Genomic DNA, 23,237 nt, shown 5'->3' with positions numbered 1-23,237 from the left:
TTCTACTTACAAGTAGAATCTAAAAAAAAATTTAACAAGCAAGCAAGAAAACAGAAACAGACTCATAAACACAGACAACTAGTAACTGCCAGCAGGAAGGAGGGATGGGCGAAATACATGAAAAGGATTAAGAGGTACCAACATCCAGTTATAAAATAAACAGGTCATGGGAATAAAAAGTACAGCATAGGAAATACAGTCAGTAATATACTGTAATAATGATCCATCATGCAAATAGTAGCTACACTTATTGTAGTGAGCATTCGTGACGTATAGAATTGTTGCATCACTCTGTTGTCTGTTGTATAGCTCTAATTGACACTGTAAGTCCACTATTCTTGGATTTAAAAAATTAAGAAAAGAAGGACCATCTGTACCCCAATGTTCATAGCAGCAATGGCTACAATCGCCAAACTGTGGAAAGAGCTAAGATGCCCTTCAAGAGATGAATGGATAAAGAAGATATAGTGCGTATATACAATGGAATATTATGCCTCCTCCATCAGAAAGGATGAATACCCAACTTTTGTATCAACATGGACTGGACTGGAGGAGATAATGCTGAGTGAAATAAGTCAAGCAGAGAAAATCAATTATCATATGGTTTCACTTATTTGTGGAGCATAAGGAATAATATGGAGGACATTAGGAGAAGGAAAGGAAAAGTGAATTGTGGTAAATCGGAGGGGGAGACGAAGCATGAGAGACTGTGGACTCTGAAAAACAATCTGAGGGTTTTGGAGGGGAGGAGGATGGGGGGTTAGATGAGCCTGGTGGTGGGTATTATGGAGGGCACATACTGCATGGAGCACTGGGTGTGGTGCATAAACAATGAATCTTGGAACAATGAAAAAATAAAATTAAAAAAAATCATCACCTCACACCAGTCAGAATGGCTAAAATCAACAAGTCAGGAAAGGACAGATGCTGGCGAGGATGCAGAGAAAGGGGAACCCTCCTACACTGTTGGTGGGAATGCAAGCTGGTGCAGCCACTCTGGAAAACAGCATGGAGGTTCCTCAAAATGTTGAAAATAGAACTGCCCTATGACCCAGCAATTGCACTATTGGGTATTTACCCTAAAGATACAAACGTAGTGATCCAAAGGGGCACGTGCACCCGAATGTTTATAGCAGCAATGTCCACAATAGCCAAACTATGGAAAGAACCTAGATGTCCATCAACAGATGAATGGATCAAGAAGATGTGGTATATATACACAATGGAATACTATGCAGCCATCAAAAGAAATGAAATCTTGCCATTTGCGACAACATGGATGGAACTAGAGCGTATCATGCTTAGCGAAATAAGTCAAGCAGAGAAAGACAACTATCATATGATCTCCCTGATATGAGGAAGTGGTGATGCAACATGGGGGCTTAAGTGGGTAGAAGAAGAAGAAATGAAACAAGATGGGATTGGGAGGGAGACAAACCATAAGTGACTCTTAATCTCACAAAACAAACTGAGGGTTGCTGGGGGGAGGGAGGTTGGGAGAAGGGGGTGGGATTATGGACATTGGGGAGGGTATGTGCTTTGGTGAGTACTGTGAAGTGTGTAAACCTGGTGATTCACAGACCTGTACCCCTGGGGATAAAAATATATGTTTATAAAAAATTAAAAATTAAAACAACAAAAAAAATCATTAAAAAAATAAAATTTAATTAAAAGGAACTGAATGGATCTTTGAAAAACAAATTAAAAAATAAAAATGTTTAAGGAGGGGCGCCTGGATGGCTCGGTGGGTTGAAGCCTCTGCCTTCGGCTCAGGTCATGATCTCAGGGTCCTAGGATCGAGCCCCGCATCGGGCTCTCTGCTCCACAGGGAGCCTGCTTCCCCCTCTGTCTCTGCCTGCCTCTCTGCCTACTTGTGATCTCGTTCTCTGTCAAATAAAATAAATAAAATCTTTTAAAAAAATGTTTAAGGAAAATACTCAATTCAGTATTACTTTTGCTGGTTTATAATTAAGTAGATACTTGAAAAACAATCACCATGTAATCTCAAACTCAATGTTGATTACAGGCAGGGCATTTCATTTTGCACACAAACTGCTGGCTTCAACTGGGTGTCTGGCTGGCTCTCCTCTTCCTTCCAAGCTAAGACTGTCAAGGGTTATGGACACTCTTTCTGTCTACCAAGTGGTCACAAAGTCCATATCTATGAGATTCGGCCTAACCAAAGATAAAAAGAGCCATTAGTGACTGCTTTAATGACTTCCAGCCACGATGTAAAAGCTGTCTAATGAACATGAAGGAAAACTGAAATGTTGGGGAACATTCTTGGCACACATATGGGCTTTCTGTCTACCCTGTACTCTTCTCCCTACAATTCATTCCTTAGTCTGCTTTAATCTGGCTCTTATCACTGCTCCACTGAAATACTTATCTCTCTGATGCTAAATCTAGATCATTTATTTTTCTGGTCCCTATGCCCCCTTGATCTCTGCAGCCTCTGACAATATTGACTGATACTTCTTTTTTTAGCCTCTTTGACAACATACTAGCCTGGTTTCTTCCCACCTCTTTTGTCCCATTAACGTCCGTCTGGTTTTTGTCCTAATTTGCTTCCTCTTTTCATTCTGCATCCTTTTAACCAGTGATTGTATCCACTACTAGGCATTCAGTAACATTTAAAGGCTGAGAATTCCCAAATCGGTATCTTGAACATCATGCTCTCTGCAAGACTCCAGACACATACAGCCACCTGCCTACTACAGAGCACCATCTGGATATGCCCAAAGATAATTGTCAATATGTTCAAAAAGGAAATCCTCACCACAACCCTTCCCCAAATGCTCTCTGTTCTCTCCATGAATGTTACCACTATTCACTCAGTAACAATACTAGAAACCAGGGTGTGATCCCTGACTTCCCATTCTTGCACAACCAACTACAGGGTGAAAGGAAGTGCTCATGGTTTCCACCCCATTTTTGCCATCTGTTAGTGTCTAAGAAATATACTCAATCCTCACACCTTTGAAATTTCACCTACAAAATGGAAATAATAGTAGGGCTGTAGTAAAATTTAAATGTCAACCGTTACTAAGTCAAAAAGCATTAGTTACTCTTAAGGGCATTTTTTAATACTGTCATCAACATTACGGCTCCAAGTTCCTGCTGCTCTCTCACCTCTGGTCTTGCCTTCCTCCAACATCACAGCCACAGAATTAGTGCTCTAAGATGCAGATCTGATCATGTCGCTTCCACTCTGCACCCCAACAGAAGAGAGCCGGCTGTGATCCCGTGCATGGCTGTCCTGTGCTAGGGCATGATACCATGATCATCCATCTGCCTGAGATGCTTTTCTTCCTTCCTCCCACTGCTTCTCAAAGCCACACTGATCCTGTACACGTGGGTACTGATGGCACTTCCTCTCTGGAGGCTTCCACTGACAACACCATTCCCCGAATCCTGCCACCAAGCCTTTCCTCTACCCACCATGCTAGAGGACCCTCCATATGCTATAACTGCAGGTTGTGCTTATCCTCACAGGTGCACCAAACACATGACAATGAAGCCACTAGGGTGCCTAAAGGTCTCATATGAACCGTAGCTCTACCCAGAACATGGTGTTACACCACCGAGTAGGGGAAGTACTCAAAAATGATGGGAGCTTGTGCTAAGGACCTGGGAGCTAGCTTAAAGTGGCTCCTACTGGCCAAATCTGTGACAATTTGAGTAAAATACAATTTGAGTAAAATACAATTTGAGTAAAATACAATTTGAGTAAAATAATTAAGGACAGTAATGAATTACAGGCCTGTAGAAAACAGGAACCCACAAGCTGCTATCAGTATTAAATACATACATAAATGGAGAAGGGAGGACTTTTATGTACGGTAGAATCCAACCGGTAAACACTCAAGGAGTGCTAAAGCCTTAAGAAAACATCATTTTGCAGATATCACAGTACAGACTGCTTCAAGAAAAAAATCATCAAGGATGCTAAATCTAGGAGTAGATTTGGATAAAGAGTAGTATGTATGAATGGTCTTCAAGTATACCCCCCAAAACAGCTTATTAGTTGCAAGTGGGGGGATTACACAGTAGATAAATCAAACGATAACATAACTAGCTAATGAAAATTAACATCAATGAGGGAAAGATGGACAACATACACCTCCAGGCGGGTCACCCCGAGAAAACATATTACTTTACAGTATTCCTGTCAGGAATGCAGAACCTGAGGGACACCTGCATGGCTCAGGTGGTCAAGCACCTGGCTTCAGCTCAGGTCATGATCCGAGGGTACTGGGATTGAGTCCCGTGTCAGGTTCCTTACTCGGCCAGAAGCCTGCTTCTCCCTCTCCCTCTGCCTTCTACTCCCTCTGCTTGTGTTCCCTTCTCTCAAATAAATAAAATCTTAAAAAAAAAAAAAAAGGAATGCAGAACCTGAAACTTGTGAGGAAAGAAACAAAGCCAAAACAATAAATGCTCTATTTAAAAAAAAAAAGAGAGAGAGGTGGAGACAAGGTGAGCATGTCATCTTAAAAATGTCAATGTTATAAAAGAAAAAGGCAAGAAAAATATCACAGATTAAAAGAGACAGAGTATATAACAACTAGTCTAATAACTGATCCTAGACTGGGTCCTATACTAAGTGGGGAAAATGTTATAAAAGAATGATCAATTAACAAAAATGAGAAACAGAAGGTAGATTATGAAAAGTATTCCATTATGTTTAATTTATTGAATTTACTAAATTTTTGAATTGATAACCGTGCTACAGTTTTATGTGAGGCTACACTTAGTTTTAGGAAACTAGGCAATGAAATATTTAGGGGTAAAGCATATGCCAACTTAATCTAAAAAGATTCAGGAAAAAATATATAGTATGTATGCGTACATATGTGCATGTACACAAACATACACACACACATACATGCACAGAGAGCGGGAACAAATAAAGCCAATGGAGGAAAATGTTAATAGGTGAATATGGATAAAGGATGTGCTCTTTGTATAATTTTTATTCTCACAACTTCTGTACTTCTGGAATTATTTCCAAATAAAAAGTCAAAACAAAACCAAAAAGGTTGTAGTTCTATTCAGGGGCTATGCTTTGCTTACCACTGCGTTTCCAGAGCCTGAGCCCACACTTGCTCAAATGTCTGTTAAATAAAGAAGTAACTTTCACTATACCAAACCAATCTACCCAAGAAAATAAAATATATACACAAAACTTGGCTCCTACCTCCTAAACACACCCCCAGTAAAATACTGGGGGATTGGTGATCACTTATGTAAAACAACTTGTGAATGCTTAGGAAAAAGGGAAAACTGATTTAAGCTACTAGATCTGTGAGTATGTTTTTACAGTTTTCCATTCTTAAAATATCCCAAATCTGAAAAGCTAAAATAGTCTACCAGATTAACAATTCAGGCTTAATTTAAAATGTACCTTATTTCAAAGTCCTTAGTGTTAACTTTAATCCTTAGGGTCAATTCAATCCTGTTCGGTGCCTGGGTAGCTCAGTCAGTTAAGCAGCTGACTCTGGGTTTCGGCTCAGGCATATTTCATGGTCGTGAGATCAGGACCTGCGTCTGTGCTCAGTGAGTAGTCTGCTTTGGATTCTCTCTCCCTCTCCCTCCAGCCTGCACACGCTCTCTCTCAAATAAATAAAATCTTTAAATGTGTTTGAATTACCCACCATTTTCATCAAAACAAACATTATCTGCCATCTTCACAGGAAGATGATCTATAATTTGCACAGCCTAACTAGAGTTAGGAGTCCTAACGAGATGAGTAACACTGCCAAGTCACTGAAGGTCAAAGACAGCACTAATAAAAATACACTGCAAGTTCTTTTAAATGTCCTAGAAGCCACATGAAGGAAAAAGCAAAGGTGAAATTTTAATACATTTTATTTAATCTGATCAAAAATAGTATTTTTAAAATATATGATCAATATAAAAATCAATGATGAGCTATTTTACATATTTCTCTCCAACTAGACCTTTGAAATCCATTGTGCATTTTATACTAACAGCACATGACAATTCAGACTAGCCACATTTCAAGTAGTTAGCAGCCACCTACAGTTAGCAGTGGCTACCTTACTGGACAGCGCAGCTCTAAGGCTTTAGGACTTTCATTCAATTAAAAGGCTAAGCCCTATAACTCTTAGATTCTATAATTCAATATCTCCTTGGAGGGTATTCAATTGATTAAGCACAGGGCCTGGCACAGACTAGATATTAAATGAGTATTTGTTAGGTAAAATAGAAAAAAAATGTAATTCACTGAATTTAATGGTAAAAATTACCTTAGTCATCAAATCTGTTTGTATTTACAGAAATGATGACAACCATCCCACCAGGAAATGATACTTCACACTTGAGGGGCTAACCACATTCAGAACACTTGATAGCTATTTAACTTGTTCACAAAGAGCTTCTGAAGCACCCAAAAGCTTAACTCAAGCTTCCCTAGTGGCTCCAAAGAACTGTTTTATTCATTTCTCAATCCTAATTTCAAGTCTTTAAAATAGAAGGATAATATAATTGCCTTTTTACAAAAAAAGAAAAGGCAACAAGGGTAAACAAAAACAAAGACGGATTAGGTGTCAAGCAAGAGCTTGGGTTCTGTCCGGTTCTGAGGTCTTGGAAGCTGCTAGCTCTCTGCCAGCTCTGTCTACCTTTTTAAAACCTCAGGTGCCACCAACACCAAAGTTACCATTAATTTCACCACTACTGCTATCATATACCATTTACTGAACAATTGTGTCCTCAAAGGTAGCTGTGATGATCTCTAGTTTACAGGTAAGAAAACAACCTAAAGAATGGGCATATGGCAGAATCATGACTCAAATCCAAGTCTGCCTTCTCCAAAGGCTGTGCTCTTTCCACTACGTCACTGGTAGGTAACAAGGACATTGCCAGAATGTGAGGAGGAGCGCCTTTCTTTGGGGAAAAAAAGACAAGAAACCCCCATCACTTTATCGTCCAAAAAGAGGGGTTACGGGCATGGGAGGCGAAGGGCTAAGAGGGGAGCAAAGAATCCTTGTATAAACAAGCTGTTTTAGGATACAAACAAGGCAGAGCTAAAAGGGGAAAAAATATCCTTTTCTTAAGAGTTATAAATACTTATCTTTGGAAAAAAATATTAAAAAGCATCTTTATAGGGACGCCTGGGTGGCTCAGTTGGTTGGACAACTGCTTTCGGCTCAGGTCATGATCCCGGAGTCCCGGGATCGAGTCCTGCATCAGGCTCCCAGCTCCACGGGGAGTCTGCTTCTCCCTCTGACCTTCTCCTCGCTCATGCTCTCTCTCACTGTCTCTCTCTCAAATAAATAAATAAATAAAATCTTTAAAAAAAAAAAGCATCTTTATAATCAAAGCCAACAATTTACATACCCACAAAAATGGCAACCATCTGAAAAGATGAATTTTTTTACTTTATTTTATTTATTTATTTGACGGAGAGATACAGCACAAGCAGGGGGAGCAGCACTCAGAGTGAGAGGGAGAAGCAGTCTCCCCACCGACCAAGTGACCAAGGAGCCCGATGCAGGGCTCGATCCCAGGATCTTGATCCCAGGACCCCAGGATGTTGGGATCATGAGCAGAAGACAAACACTTAACCGACTGAGTTACCCAGGCATCCCCGGAAAAATGATTAATAGTAGGCCTACTTGTTACAGCAAATATGAAAATTTCTCTTTAAGGGATTATGTCCGTAATCTGAACAGTGGTTAGCATTCTGCCCTATACAATGGTCATTCACATAAGCACAAACTGACATGGATAACTATTAATTATTTCACAACATATAACACTCTCAATAATTTCCTGCTGATTAAAAGAATGTTAAAATTCTTCCTTAAAAAAAGCAATTTCCTTTCTGATGAGAGGTTAAAACAACAGAGAGTTTACAAACTATTCTAGCCAGTAAGATGAGCCTGTTTCCCTAAAAAGCAACATTTTAAAACATGTATTACAGTACATTTCTGCATTCAATCCCACCGAATACAACCAAAATGAAACACTGTCCTATAGTATCCTACATTATAGATTTTGATATGATACACATCAAAACACAGTATCTAGTCTTGTCCAGATATTATCAATGTATGCAACAACTATGCAAAAGAGACACAAACTTTGTTCCTTTACATTTTAACGGGCTGCTTCTTTTTAGACAATTCTTAAGTGATGAGTGACAATCTGAAACCAACCAGAGAACTCAAGCAGTATCTGAACTATACTGGCTAGGTGAGGCTGTGGCCTAACTCCTGGGACACCCTTGAAACAACCCCATTAAAGCACAGATGGCCACAGCTGTGGACTGTGGAGCTGTGTAGGGTTCTAAAGCCACGTAAACCAAGACGTTCTACGGGGTGGAACTTTGTTGTCTGTCAGCTTTGCGGGCAAATTCCAATCTCTGAGGGCAGGATGGAGAGTGGGGGGGCCCAGACGCTAGGCTTAGCAGTGGAATCACACTGAGGCTTCTTCTGGTGGTGCAGCTGCCCTCACTCCCACTCAGAAGAGCCAGCACCACGAGGTGCAGTGGGCTCAAAAAGCAGCTACCAGGATTTCTCCCCATAGAATTCCTCCTCCCAAACAGACAAATTTCCCCCCAAAGCTCTGTTGTGATGCTGCCATTTTCCATACTCTAGAAAATGAGCTCACACCTGGTGCTTTCTTTCCACAGCCTTCTCAGAGATCAGCAAATATGCAGGGTAGTGCAGTTATGGACCTCAGTGTTCACTTCTATAACATTTTAGTTCACTTCCTAAAATAATTATAGCAGAGATTACAAACCAATGGTCTGTAGGCCAAATCCAGCCCCCTGATCTGTTTGCTTTGACCTCAATAATATTAAAGAAAAAAGCTGAGCCACATTTTTGGGGGGAAGATTCTTTACTTCTTTAAGTCATCTCTACAACCAAACTGAGGCTCAAACTCACACAACCCGAAGATCAAGAGTTGCATGTTCCACTGACTGAGCCAGCCAGGTGCCCTGAGCCACGCTTTAAAATAGAGAAATTTTACATAACAATCTGGATACCCAATTTTTCTCTGAAAAAAATAAGAAGCTAGAGCAACAGCAGGCTACTGGTTAAAACTGAGGCATGGCTGCACCCTTTCAAAGGGCCACATACTTTCCAGCTTGCCTACTTTCCACACTTCCTAGGGCATCACAGACACAGAGGCCTGAGGTCACTTCACTCACTGGCCTACTGAGGGGTCTGCGCCACCTGCACTATGTTCCATCAAATGTTTAAAGCCAGTACTGTATCAGTCGGGTCTAGTGTGTCTCCACAACAGGCTATGGATACAGTAATTTTGCGTACAATAATTCTTCATCATGCATGCTTGGCCCATGTATCACAAGGCGGTTAGGATCCTGGCCCCTTCTGTAAAACACTAAAGGCACCCCCAGGAGGCCTCTAGAAAGTCAAGAGCATCTCAGGCTGACAGCCACGGCTAGCACCTTAAGTTTGGTGAGGTGAAAACTGCTGAGATTTGAAGAAAAGTAAGACTTGTCTTGAGAGGACTTTTAAGTAAAGGAATCTTTCATTTTTCTGATTAATCTGGCCTAGCCAATAACTGTTGAACAGAAACATGTATACTCATGTAAAACTTTGGAATTTTCACCCATTTTCTTGTTGCTTTGGAAGTTTTGGTTTTCAATGAAATTTACTGAGCCATATGTATGTACCAGACACCAGGCTAAGTGCTTTGTCTCATTTAATCCCCCTTATCCCACAGGAGAGGCAATAATATCATCCACATTTTACCAATGAGGAAATGTGAGGCTCAGAGAGGGTAAATAAGTTCCCTGTAGTCACACAGTCAACAAGCAGCAAATCTAGGAAACAAACTTATCTGGCTACATGGTAAGGCTCTGATGATGTCAAAAACTCTTAAAGACAGTTTCAATCAAAACCTGATTATAAAACAGAAGGGGTTTTGTACTGGATAGTAAATTCTTTGAGGTAAACAACAATAAGTGGGCAGTAGTGGAGCATAACAAATGACCTTTTATTAGTGGTACAGGTAAGGGTTCTAATTTCAAGACTTTTCATGCATATATGTAAAGGTGCAACTAAATAACAAGGAAGGGATAAGAATTCAATACTTGTTATTTCCCCTAAATGAGACTTCCAAATGATTTCTAAGATAATCATCCCACAGGATTCTGGAGATACACTACAGATCAATATAATACTTATATTAAAAGACAAAAAGCAGGGCGCCTGGGTGGCTCAGTGGGTTAAGCCTCTGCCTTCGGCTCAGGTCATCATCTCAGGATCCTGGGATTGAGCCCCACATGGGGCTCTCTGCTCAGCAGGGAGCCTGCTTCCTCCTCTCTCTCTGCCTGCCTCTCTGCCTACTTGTGATCTCTCTCTGTCAAATAAATAAAAATAAAAAAATTTTTTTTAAATTTTTTAAAAGACTCAAAAAGCATTTTCATCTTAAATACAGTCCCCCAGAAACAAATAGAAGCATATTCACTTTTTTTTTTTTTTTAGATTTTATTCATTTGGGATTCCTGCATGGCTCAGTCATTAAGTGTCTGCCTTTGGCTCAGGTCATGATCCCCGTGTCCTGGGATGGAGCCCCACATCTGGCTCCCTGCTCAGCACGAAGCCTGCTTCTCCCTCTCTCTTCTCCTTCTCCCTCTGCTTGTATTCCCTCTCTCACTGTGTCTCTCTCTGTCAAATAAATACACAAAATCTTAAAAAGATTTTATTCATTTACTTCAGAGAAAAAGAGAGAAAGACCATGAGCAGAGGAGAGGGGCAGAGAGAGAAGCAGGCTCCCTGCTGAGCAGAGAGCCCAATGAGGGGCTCAAACCCAGGACTCCAGGATCACAACCTGAGCCTAAGGCAGACACTTAACCGACTGACCCACCTAGGTACCCCCATATTCAGTTTAAATTTAAAATGAGCACCCATTCTCACACTCCCAAGTGAGTATCTGCTTGCACACTGCCACCTCTACAGAACCCATCATATGTGCCACTCCTGCCGCCCCCCACTGACCTCCCCAACAAAAAATAAAAATAAAGGTACTTGGGATCATCTCCCATTCTGAGTATGGTAACAAAAAAAACCCAGGATATTATTATTTGGGTTTTTTACTTATTTTTTTAATTATTTATTGGAGAGAAAGAAAGGGGGGAGGGTAGGAGCTCAAGCCAGCAGGGGGAGGGGCAGACAGAGAGAATCCTGAAGCAGACTCCTAGCCCAGCGGGGAGCCTGATCTGGGGCTCGATCCCATGAACTACGAGATCACAACCCGAGCCGAAATCAAGAGCCGGATGTCCAACCAACTGAGCCACCCAAGTGGCCCAATTATTAGTTTTTAATTCAGCTCTATGCCCAACAGGGGGCTCAAACTCATGACCCCAAGATCAGGAGCCACATCCTCCATTGAATGAACTACCCATGTGCTCCAAAGAAATAGGATATTAAAAAATAAAGCAAAACAACCTTACAGAGTGGCATACGAAAAAAGAAATGGGAAAGTATTGATTCTTATTAGAAATATTTTGTTCATTTAGGAATACTGAGTTGGTGGCAGGAAAAAATAGTATCTAGGTTAGAAAAATCAAAGGTTTCCTTTATAAAGTGGCTCTAAAAATATCTCAAGAACATTCTGGAAAAAGCAAAATTAGAGAGACAACAAAAAGATGTGGTTGCCAGGGGTTTGTGGGGCAGGTTCACAGATGGAGCATCAGCAATTTTAAGGGTGGTGATATTATTCTGTATAATACTCTAATAGTAAATACGTGACATCATGTACTTGTCAAAACCCATAGAACTTTTAACACAAAGAGTGAACCCTTTTTCTTTATGAGGAAGGGAGGAGCAAGGGAGAGGGAGAGAGAGAATCTTAAGAAGGCTCGACACCCAGCCCGGAGTCTAATGCAGGGCTCAATTTCACCACCCTGAGATCATGACCTGAACCGAAATCAAGAGTCAGACGCTTAATCAACTGAGCCACCCCAGGGCCCCAAGAATGAACCTTAAAGTATGCAAATTTAAGACCATTTAGTAAGTCAGGGGATCCCAGGAAGGAATAGACACCATACGATGTAATCTAACTGTATTACAAACGTATGACACAATGTCATCCCAGAGGGTTGAGGCAGGGGGGGGGGTTGTTGACCTACATAACTTTGGAAATGAGTGGCATCTGTAAGACTAAAGTAAAGGCAAAAGGAAATATACATAAGCACTGTACTGTAGTTGATAAAGTGTTTCCCATGGAAGTAGGAGTGAACAATTAAGTACATGGATGGTAAACAGTGACAGGCAGGTTTTTCACTATTGGGAGAGGTTACATACAGATAAACAAACGGAGGAGGCTAGAATGATCCATGCCTTAATGGATTACATTGGAGACATAAGTAAAAACTCATGTTTAGCTTAATATTGATATAGGTATATAAAAATAAGATACAGAGGAACATTTATAGACATGCATAAATACTCAGATAGTGTATACCTGGGATTTCAGCTAACAGAGCCTAGAAATACCACCACCCCAAAGTAGCAATGACCCTACCTAGCACTCAGATCTTGATTTCTAATACCATTAGCACTCTCTAATAAAAGGAACCAGGGCTTTGTGGAGAAGAAATGGCTGATTCTAAACTAAAACAAGGGATACACAGGACAAGTCTAGAATATCTTACAATGCTCAAAAGTACGGAAGTGCTCAAAAGGAATCCCACCCCACAACAATGGAGGCATGCTAAAGTAACACACGGGCTAACCAAAAGAGCTCATCAATGGCCAAGGCTAGAAAAATTTAAGTAACACAATAAAGCAGTAATGGATTATGACCCAAAGTATAAAATAATTATCCATGAACCCATAATAATACAAAGAAATGACTAAGTAAATAAGGAAATGGGGGAGAATAAATAATCTTTCATTCAGAAGAATTCCCAATAATTTATGTAGAACACCCTAAAGGAGCTGGAGTATAACTTCCCACTACTTAAGTGGCAACTACACAGTGCCTTTATTCCAAAACAACACACTACAAAAGAAGATTTTTAAAAAACTAACACTTGAGTGGAGAAGGGAGAAAGTGGACATAAACAGCCAGGTGACCAAACCAACATTAACAGTGATAAATCATGTTGACAGTACGTACTCTTGACATGATGTGACAAGACTACAGGAATGGCACTTTACCTCTCTGGTCTTCCTCTCCAAAACACAGAACACAAGTCTAACAATGAAAAAACATGGGACAAATCCCAGTTGAGGGACATTCTACAAAATACCTGATCAGTTCTCCTCACAGCTGACAATGTCATCAAACCAATGAAAATCCAAGAAATTGTCACAGCAAGAGGAGCCTAAGAAGACATGACAACTAAACATTATCCCAGTGGGATCCTGAAAGAGAAAAAGTACATTAGTTAAAAAGTAAGGAAAAGTGAGTGAACTATGGACTTTAGTTAATAAAAGTGTTTCAATATTGATTAATTAACTATAACAAATATACCATGTAAAGGTCATCTATTAATAATAAAAAAATTGAGTGCTGGACATATGGGAACTCTGTATCATCCTCTCAATTTTTCTATAAAATTAAATCTGTATAAAACAATTGATCTAATTTTTAAAAAATTACCTCAAGATGATCTAGAATCTCCAGCACAGAAGTCTTATTCACATCTTCGGCTCTAAAAGCACCTTCTTTTCAGTAGTCTAGAAATGTGACAAAATGAGGAGTTAATTATCTTTTTTTTAAATCTTTTTGCTGAGTTTTCCTAACTCAGTATGGAAACCTGACAAAAACTCAGATTTCTGGAGCTTTTAAGTAATAGCACACAGAATGCTAGACCGCACTTTGAGGGCAGGTGGCTCTTTCCCAAGTAGCATCACAAGCTGAACCATCTTCCTTTCTTTTAAGTCACAAATATTTTCTACAGTAATTAAATTCTACATTATCCCAAGGAGAGAGCAGCAACAAAGAAAAATTAAAAAATAACCCACTGTTTTTTTTTAAAGTATAATAAGCAGGTTTTACTTTTAAATAAGTTTTTTTTTCCTGAGCCAGATTAGATCGTCATTCATTCAGGAAATTTATTTTTTTGTAATACTGTTATGTTATTCACCATAGTACATCATTAGTTTTTGATGCAGTGTTCCATGATGCACTTTCTGTGTTTAACACCCAGTGCTCCATGCAATCCGTGCCCTCCTTAATACCCACCACCAGGCTCACCCATCCCCTTGCCCCCTCCCCTCCGAAACCCTCAGTTTGTTTCCCAGAGTCCATAGTCTCTCATGGTTTGTCTCCCCCTCCAATTTCCCTCTCTTCCTTTTTCCCTTCCTTCTCCTAATGTCCTCCACGCTATTCCTTATGTTCCACAAATAAGTGAAACCATATAATTGACTTTCTCTGCTTGACTTATTTCACTCAGCATAATCTCCTCTAGTCCTGTCCATGTTGATACAAAACCTGGGTATATTCATCCTTTCTGATGCTGAGTAAGATTCCATTGTATATATAGACTTCACTCTCAGCAATAGACAGATCATCTAAGCAGAAGATCAACAAAGAAACAAGGGCTTTGAATGACACACTGGACCAGATGGACCTCATAGATACATACAGCACATTCCACCCTAAAACACCAGAATACTCACTCTTCTCAAGAGCACATGGAACTTTCTCCATGGGCATTTGGGTCACAAAATCAGGGCTCAATCAGTAACAAAGGATTAGGATTATTCCCTGCATATTCTCAGACCACAATGCTTTGAAACTGGAACTCAACCACAAGAAAAAGTCTGGAAGAAATTCATACACTTGGAAGCTAAAGACCATCCTGCCCAAGAATGTCTGGGTCAACCAAAGAACAACAATTCATGGAAACCAATGAAAAACCAATGAGAACGAAAATACATCAGTCCAAAGCCTATGGGATATGGCAAAGGCAGTCCGAAGAGGGAAATACATAACCATTTTTCTTAAGGCTTTGCAGCACACGTGGTTGTGACGTAACATCCCGAGGCCTCAGCTATTTATAGAAGAAAGGATGAAGTGCAGGCCCCGCAAGCATGTACGAAACTTTAAACTGCATGGCCAAAAGAATAAATGCCTTTTTTTAAATGCTGACTATAATATAACCCATTTCTGTTCCATGAAGAGCAATTTATATAAGGACCAGTGGCCTTACTGCCTTATTTTGACAAATTAGCATTCTTTTACCATGACTCAGAAACTACAAGAGTCCCCTCTTACATGTCGTTTTGCCTCCTACAACTTCAGTTGCCCATGCTCAACTGCAGTCCAGCAGCAGATGACCCACCTGCCAACGTATCAGCATAAGGTCAAGACTGGCTTAACACTACGTCACAGTGCCTACGCCATCCATCATCGCACTGTGCATCGCGTAGGCATTTTATCATCTCATAAGAAGGGTGAGTACAAAAAAATAAGCTATTTTAAGAGAGACACCACATTCACATAATTTCATTATGGTATACAGTCATAAATGTTCTATTTTATTATTATTAATCGTTTTCTGTCCCTAATATACAAACTTTATCACAGGTATCTATATACATACAGAAAAAAAAAAAAAACAACACAGTAGGGGCAGCTGGGTGGCTCAGTCATTAAGAGACTGCCTTCAGCTCAGATCATGATCCGAGCCGTGGTGGGACCAAGCCTCCTGTAGAGCTAGCTCCCTGCTCAGCGGGAAGCCTGCTTCTCCCTCTCCACCTCCCCCCTGCTTGTGTTCCCTCTCTCACTGTCTATGTCAAATAAATATATAAAATCTTCAGGGGAAAAAAAAACCCATAGTATATATAGGCTTTGGTACTATCTGCAGTTTAGGGGACCCACTGGGTGTCTTCAAACGTATTCCCTGTGGATAAAGTGGGGGGGGGTGCCATATCTTCATCCCAGTAACCCTAATACTACAGTGTTAACTTTATCATTTGGGGGCAAATTAATGCCTTAGATCAGAGGGACCAGAGAGATACAAGTCTCCTGACTGAACCTCATTTTATAACCACAGGAGAGTTAACACACCCTGTTTATGCTGTATATATTCATATACACTTTATACTGTGTATACACACACACACATACACACACACACTTTACCATATTTTTACCAAATTTTTAAATTTCTTAATTACTTTATCTTAAACATTACCCCCAAAATGAGCAAAAGTTCTGGGCACCTACACGAATGCTGTGTTCTACCATATGTAATAGCTTTTTCAAATCTCTCATACGACAATGCAAAATCCACCCCACATTCATGTCAACTTTCCTCCAGTGACCTAAATCACCACAGCTTTTTCCCCCTCCTAAATGTCCGAAAAGCTGTGCATTTATTACCACTATGAGCACTTGAACTAATGTTTTTTAACTTTTTATTGTCCTCTAGGTATTATCATTGTAAATCTTGAGAACAAAAATCAACAGTACCTTGTGCACACTAAATATTTAGTAAAAATGACAAAATACAGGATTTTATATTTATTGGAAATCAAGGTGTTTCAAGGTCATTTTTTTCCCCCAACAAAAGGCCAGAAGAGCTCCTCAGGCAGGCTGGCTTCTCAGGGGTCGGGGCATTTGGGCAGTAGTGCTTGAATAGGGGGAGAGGGTACCCTGAGTGCTCTGTGTTGCCCTGGGCTGCCTTGGGGACAGGCAGCAGTAGCTCAAAGGTAGGGTTAACTCCAAAGGCCTCAGCCTCCAGCAGTTCTGAAACAGAATCCTCCTTGGTCAGCACTGGGGTTTGTCAGTGCTGCCTGCAGTAATGCTCCCGGGATGGCTCTCTTTAGACCAGCCGTGGGGGCCGAGCACCCTCTGGAACCCCTTCTGGTAGTCTGGGAGGTGACAAAGGGCAGCTGGGCTGGCAGATGCCCCCAGGGCTGGGATCAGTGCCCTTTTGCAGGGAGCCTTCCGTATGGAAACTGATTATGGTTCTCACGGAAATCCAACAGGATGAAAGGGCAACCCCGCCCCTGGGGACTGGTGCCCCCACCTTGCCACCCTAGGCCTTAGGATTCCTCTACACCCCCACCTGCCCTCTGTCACTCTTCTTCCTTGGAGTCCACTACTAGCACCCACTCGAAGATATGAAGGAAAATGTCGCGCACAGTCACTCAGGACTTCTCCCATCTCCAGACTTTCCTGATGCTTGCCATCCCTTTCTTGATGTCATCCTTACCCCAGTCCACATGGTCCAGCCAGCCATGCTGGCAGGTCTAAGGTCGAGGCTGTGGTTGGGCTGCCTCCCGTCCGGCAGGCTCAGGTTCAGCACAGGACCCGGGTGCCGCTCTCTTGGCCGACCGTCCCTCCCCACTCCAAGGCCTTTATTAGCTCAATTCTTAAATGGCATTATTTAAAAAGAAAGACAGGACAATTGATGGGTAACACATGCTAAAGGCAGATCATCTCTACATTTTATTAAAGAGATTGATTACTTAGAACAGTGTTTTTCAAATGGCAAGTTGTGGCCTATTAGTGAATTGTGTAATAAATTTATTGGGTGATGACAAGCATTTTAGAAAAATAAAAGAAGTATCATAGAAAGCATCAGAGTGCTTTATACATAGTAATGATAAACAGTTACTCAAAAAATTTATTTGAGGTATAGATATGTATTAAATAATGATGTAAATGTGTTTTGGGGGGTTTGTTTTGGTTTGGTTTTTTTACTGTGGGTTGTTATAAGAAATACTGACTTAGAATGAGGTATTATAGGTTAAATAATAAAGAATATTTACTACCTTTCCATTTTACTTTCATCTTAATAGATGGGTAGCTTTCTAATTAACCAAATGGAGTTGAGGAACATCTGGACATAAAAACCGAAAAAACTCTTTATGTTATGAATTTTTCTGTGACTGTATCTTTCTCAAATGCAGCCTCAATGTGTTTTGTGTGTCTCCCTCACATACTACCAGAGGTTCCTACCTTCTAAAAAGTTTTTTTTTAAGTAATCAGTGTCCTAAACTCAGAAATTCAAGATCACAAACCATGGGTATTTCCTACTGGAAAGGTATGAAAGATGAACAAAGTACCATTTATAATCATTTATTTAACAATGACAAATCTGACAATCCTCCCAAACCCACTGTTCATTCATTTAACAAAATCTGAGCACACATCTTAGAGGTAGAAAAGACCCATGCCCCCTCAAAGAAACACACTGGCAGTTATAGTAGAGTGGGATTAAGTCCTATAATAAGCTTTCAGATACAGAAACAATTAAAGTAAGACAAGGAAAAAGAGTATGAATGAAAGCTTCATCGAAGAGATGACATTTAAGCTGGGTTGCAAAGAATAGGGTTCTTTGAAATAAGAACAGAAATAGAACATTAGAAGGAACTCTATACATCATGTAACCAAGTGGCTCCCAATTGGGGATGATTTTGCCCAAAAAGGCATATTTGGAAATGTTTGGAGACAATTTTAGTTGTCATACTGGAGAGGGATGCTACTGGCATTTGGTAGGCAGAGGCCAAAGACACTGCTCAACATCCTGCAGGCACAGGACAGGCCCTGGCAAGAAAGAATTATCTGGTCCCAAATATCAATAGTGCCAAGGTTGAGAAACTCTAAGTCCAACTCAATACAATCCCCTTGTTTTACACAAGGAGGTAACTGAAGGCCACAGGGATTTTAAAATTTGCTAAAAAAGTTTATAAAACAGGCCTCATAAATCTTGTCCAGTGTTCAATTCACAACACACACACACACCCACATGTTATTATACTAGGAAACAGTACATATATAACAATAATAATAAATAACACACATATATAATATACATATTATATATAATATATATAATAATATATAACATTATATATAATATATAACATATATAATATGTATATTATATATCTAATATATATAACAGTTTTATTTATTTCTTTAAAGGTGTTAATTATTTATTTGACAGAGAAAGACAGTGAGAAAGGGAACACAAGCTGGGGGAGTAGAAGAGGGACAAGCAGGCTTCTCACCCAGCAGGGAGCCCGATATAGAACTCGATCCCAGAACTCTGGGATCATGACCTGCACCGAAGGCAGACACTTAGTGACTGAGCCACCCAGCTGTCCCAGGAAACAGATGTTTTTAAAAGAGTGGGAACATGGGGCACCTGGGTGGCTCAGTGGGTTAAAGCCTTTGCCTTCCGCTCAGGTCATGATCCCAGGATCCTGGGATCGAGTCCCGAATCAGGCTCTCTGCTCAGTAGGGAGCCTGCTTTCTCCTCTCTCTCTGCCTGCCTCTCTGCCTACTTGTGATCTCTGTCTGTCAAATAAATAAATAAATAAATAAATAAAAACTTTTTTTTAAGAAAAGGTTGGGAACGTTTGTGTAAGGTGGAAAAATAAACTATCTAGATAGAAATCAAAGGTGATATTATTATACTGTCTTGAAACAGATCTACCAATCACTCAAAGTAAAAAGGATACTACAATACTATTTAAAAAATTATACCCATATTTGTTTTACTAGATTTATCATCCATACAACTTGGTTACTGAACATGGACCTCTAAGAAAAATTACAATAAAAACCAGAGAATTGGAAGGTCAGCATACACACACTCCACACTCAGTTACTCCTGAGGGCAGGGCTTCAAAGCTTTCCCAGCTCCAGCCACAATCACTGGGTGTCTGGAACCTGGGCGGGATTTGCCCCTTTAATTCAAAATCAAATTCTAAGTTACCCTTTCCGTCGGGGCTGGTGAGGTTTCTAATAAAAAAAAAAGATGAAATGTACACACGCCTCCCTCAAGGTCCTGAATTAGGGCCTGGACACCTAAAGTTACCTAGACATCTTTTATTTTCTCATCTTTGCTCTTCAATCAACAAAAAGGATGGGGGTGAGGGGATAAGATAAACAACGATGCTAAGAGCAATACAAATTAGATTTCAAAAAAGGTTTTTGCTCTAATAACTACAGAAATAAAGACATATATATATAGATAGATATAGATATACACTCCTTACCTCCAATTTTTCAAAATGATGAATCTTCAACTAAGATAACTTGTCCAGTTTGACACACAACAGTTCACGGTGAAAAACTTGAGAAAAGGCTGCAGACACTATCCTAAAAAAAATTAAAGACCAAACAGGTAAGATTTCAACTATGAAAGGTTTAAAGAAAAGAGCATAAGCAAGTTATACAGCAAATAAATACAAGGTCATGAAACAGAAAGCATTTGTTTGTACACCTTTACTACCTGAAATTTCAGTAAATAAGGTTGATGTTCCATCAACACTAACAGGAAGTTCACCTGAGTAAATCAGTCACCTTGGTCCCCTTCCCACTAAGTCGCTTTTAGTACCTAAGGGAGATCTATCAACAGCAGAGGGTTAGGATTAGGGCAAAGATTTTCTGAGGTTTTGTCTTCCCAGAAAGCTAGCAAGAAGAACTTTAATTGCAGCCCTGGCAAACCATCAGGGGTCCTGGTAGCTTCCCATTTATACTAGCCATTAAAATTTAATGGGTTTCAGGTTCCTTAAGAGCCAAAGGTCTTAAAATTTAAATGACTCCATACCATGTCTAAATTATTCTCTGGTAAAGGAATTTTTCAGATTTCCACACCCCAAATGAGCACCACACCCTTACAGCAAAGCCCAACAGCAAAGAGGGTATATGGTTGTCACCTGATATACCTTCTCAATAGAATTACAACTGCTCAGGGTGCAGGGGTGGCTCAGTGGGTTGGGCCTCTGCCTTCAGCTCAGGTCATGATCTCAGGGTGCTGGGATCGAGCCCCACATCTGGTTCTCTGCTTGGCAGGGAGCCTGCTTCTCCCTCTCTCTCTCTCTCTCTGCCTGCCTCTCTGCCTACTTGCTATCTCTGTCAAATAAATAAAATCTTAAAAAAAAAAAAAAAAGAGGTACCCCTGGGTGGCTCAGTGGATTAAGTCTCTGCCTTCAGCTCAGGTCATGATCTCAGGGTCCTGGGATCAAGCCCCACATCGGGCTCTCTGTTCAGTGGGGAGCCTGCTTCCCCCTCTATCTCTGCCTGCCTCTCTGCCTATACTTGTGATCTTTGTCAGGTAAATAAATAAAATCTTTTAAAAAATTACAAAATAAAATTAAAAAAGAAAAAAAAAAAAGAGGGTGCCTGGGTGGCTCAGTGGGTTAAGCCACTGCCTTCGGGTCAGGTCATGATCTCAGGGTCATGGGATCGAGTCCCGCATCGGGCTCTCTGCTCGGCAGGGAGCCTGCTTCCCTCTCTCTCTCTCTCTCTGCCTGCCTCTCCATCTACTTGTGATTTCTCTCTGTCAAATAAATAAATAAATAAAATCTTTAAAAAAAAAAAAAAAGAAAAAAAAAAAAGAACTACAACTGCTCACTAAAGACTGGGAAGTCTTTAACCATAACCCATAACCCAACTCACAAAGTCAATCACCTAACACTCAAAAATACGAAAAAAGAAAAATACCTGATCATAAATGCCAGTGAATATATATAAATATACATAAAGAAGAAAGCAGAAATAAGTACATACCTATCAATAATTACTTTAAATGCAAATGGACTAAAGCGCCAATAGAAAGATACAAGGTAAGGGGCACCTGAATGGCTCAGTCTGCACAGCATGCAACTCCTGATCTCAGGGTCATGAGTTCAAACCTCATGCTGGGTGTGGGGCCTACTTATTTAAAAAAAAAAAAAAACAGATACCAGGTCAATGAATTAAAAAAACAGGATTCATCTATATGCAGTCTACAAGACACTCACTTCAGAACTAAAGACACATGTGGACTGAAAGTGAAGGGATGGAAAAGCATTTATCATACAAATCAAGTGAGAAAACAAACAAACAAAAAAAGCCAGAGTATATCAGGAAATTGGGTGGCTCAGTCAGTTAAGGCTCTGACCTTCTCATTTCAGCTCAGCTCAGGTCTTAATCTCAGGCCATGGTTTCAGACCCCGTGTTGTGCTCCACACTGGGTATGGAGCCTATTTAAAAAAACAAAACAAAACAAAGCAAACAAACAAAAACTTACTATGTACAAGAGCCAGGGTATCAATACCTATATCAGACAAAATAGACTTTAAAATGAAAATTGTAGCAAGAGACAAAAGCCATACATAATAATAAAGGAAACAATGCAGTAAGAGGATATAAAAGTTGTACATATCTATGCACCCAGCATAGAAGAACCAAAATTCGTAAACCAATTATTAACAGACAGAAAGGGGAGAAACAGACAGTAATAATAGTAGTGAACTTAAACACCCCACTTACATCCACAGATAGATCATTCAGACAGAAAATGAAAAGGAAAGAATGGCTTTAAGCAGCACATTAGACCAGACAGACCTAACAGATATGCACAGAACATTCCATCCCAAAACAGAATACACATTCTCTTCAAGTGCACATGGAACATTCTCCAGAATAGATCATGTAAGGCCACAAAACAAGTCTCAATGAAAACTGAAAACACATCAACCATCTTTTCCAACCAAAACAGTATGAAACTACAAATCAATTACAAGAAAAAATTCCGGAAAAACACAAATACACGCAGGCTAAAACAACATGATACTAAAAAAATGGGTCAACCAAGAAATCAAATGGGAAATCAAAAAATACATAGAGACATATGAAAATGAAAATATGTTGGTCCAAAATCTTTGGGATGCAGCAAAAACAGTTCTACGAGGGAAATTTATAGCAATACAGGCCTTCCTCAAGAAATGAGAAAAATGTCAGATAAACAATCTAACCTTATTCCTAAGGAAGCTAGAAAAAACAAGGCCCAAAACTAGTAGAAAGAAGGGAATAGTAAAGACTACAGGAAAAATAAATGACATAGAGACTACAATAAAAAATGATCAATAAAATGAGGAGCTTGTTCTTAAAAGATAAAATTGATAACCATTAGCCAGATTCATCAATAAAAAAAGAGAGCTCGGGGCGCCTGGGTGGCTCAGTGGTTAAGCCGCTGCCTTCGGCTCAGGTCGTGATCTCAGGGTCCTGGGATCGAGTCCCGCATCGGGCTCTCTGCTCGGCAGGGAGCCTGCTTCCTCCTCTCTCTCTCTGCCTGCCTCTCTACCTACTTGTGATTTCTCTCTGTCAAATAAATAAATAAAATCTTTAAAAAAAAAAAAAGAGAGCTCAAATAAATCAGAAATGAAAGAGAAGTAACAAACTGACATCACAAAAACACAAAGGACTGTAACAGACTACTACCAAGGGGCGCCTGGGTGGCTCAGTGGGCTAAAACCTCTGCCTTCAGCCCAGATCATGAT

At 40.1% G+C, this 23,237-nt stretch overlaps 1 protein-coding gene across 6 annotated transcripts in view; it reads right to left on the bottom strand.

The window, feature by feature from the left end:
• TAB3 (TGF-beta activated kinase 1 (MAP3K7) binding protein 3) overlaps positions 1-23,237 on the bottom strand; it is a 91,639-nt gene that overhangs the window by 37,336 nt on the left and 31,066 nt on the right. For 4 of the 6 annotated variants that reach the window (XM_082717916.1, XM_082717920.1, XM_082717921.1 and 1 more), the window contains exons 2-4: positions 19,968-20,070; positions 13,606-13,682; positions 13,253-13,367 (exon numbers count right to left, since the gene is read on the bottom strand). Coding sequence is in view for 1 of the 6 variants with exons in the window: in XM_082717919.1 (XP_082574045.1) it covers positions 13,253-13,285 (33 nt within the window). In the remaining 5 variants the exon portion in view is untranslated. Of the gene's footprint in view, positions 1-13,249; positions 13,368-13,605; positions 13,683-19,967; positions 20,071-23,237 lie in introns of all 6 variants that reach the window. The other 2 variants (XM_082717917.1, XM_082717918.1) reach the window with 2 other exon arrangements.

The sequence above is a fragment of the Mustela nivalis genome (assembly GCF_964662115.1).
Source record: "Mustela nivalis genome assembly, chromosome: X".
Taxonomy (NCBI): Eukaryota; Metazoa; Chordata; class Mammalia; order Carnivora; family Mustelidae; genus Mustela; species Mustela nivalis.
The sequence above is the reverse complement of the archived record's forward strand: the minus strand, read 5'-3'. Positions and strand labels throughout refer to the sequence as shown.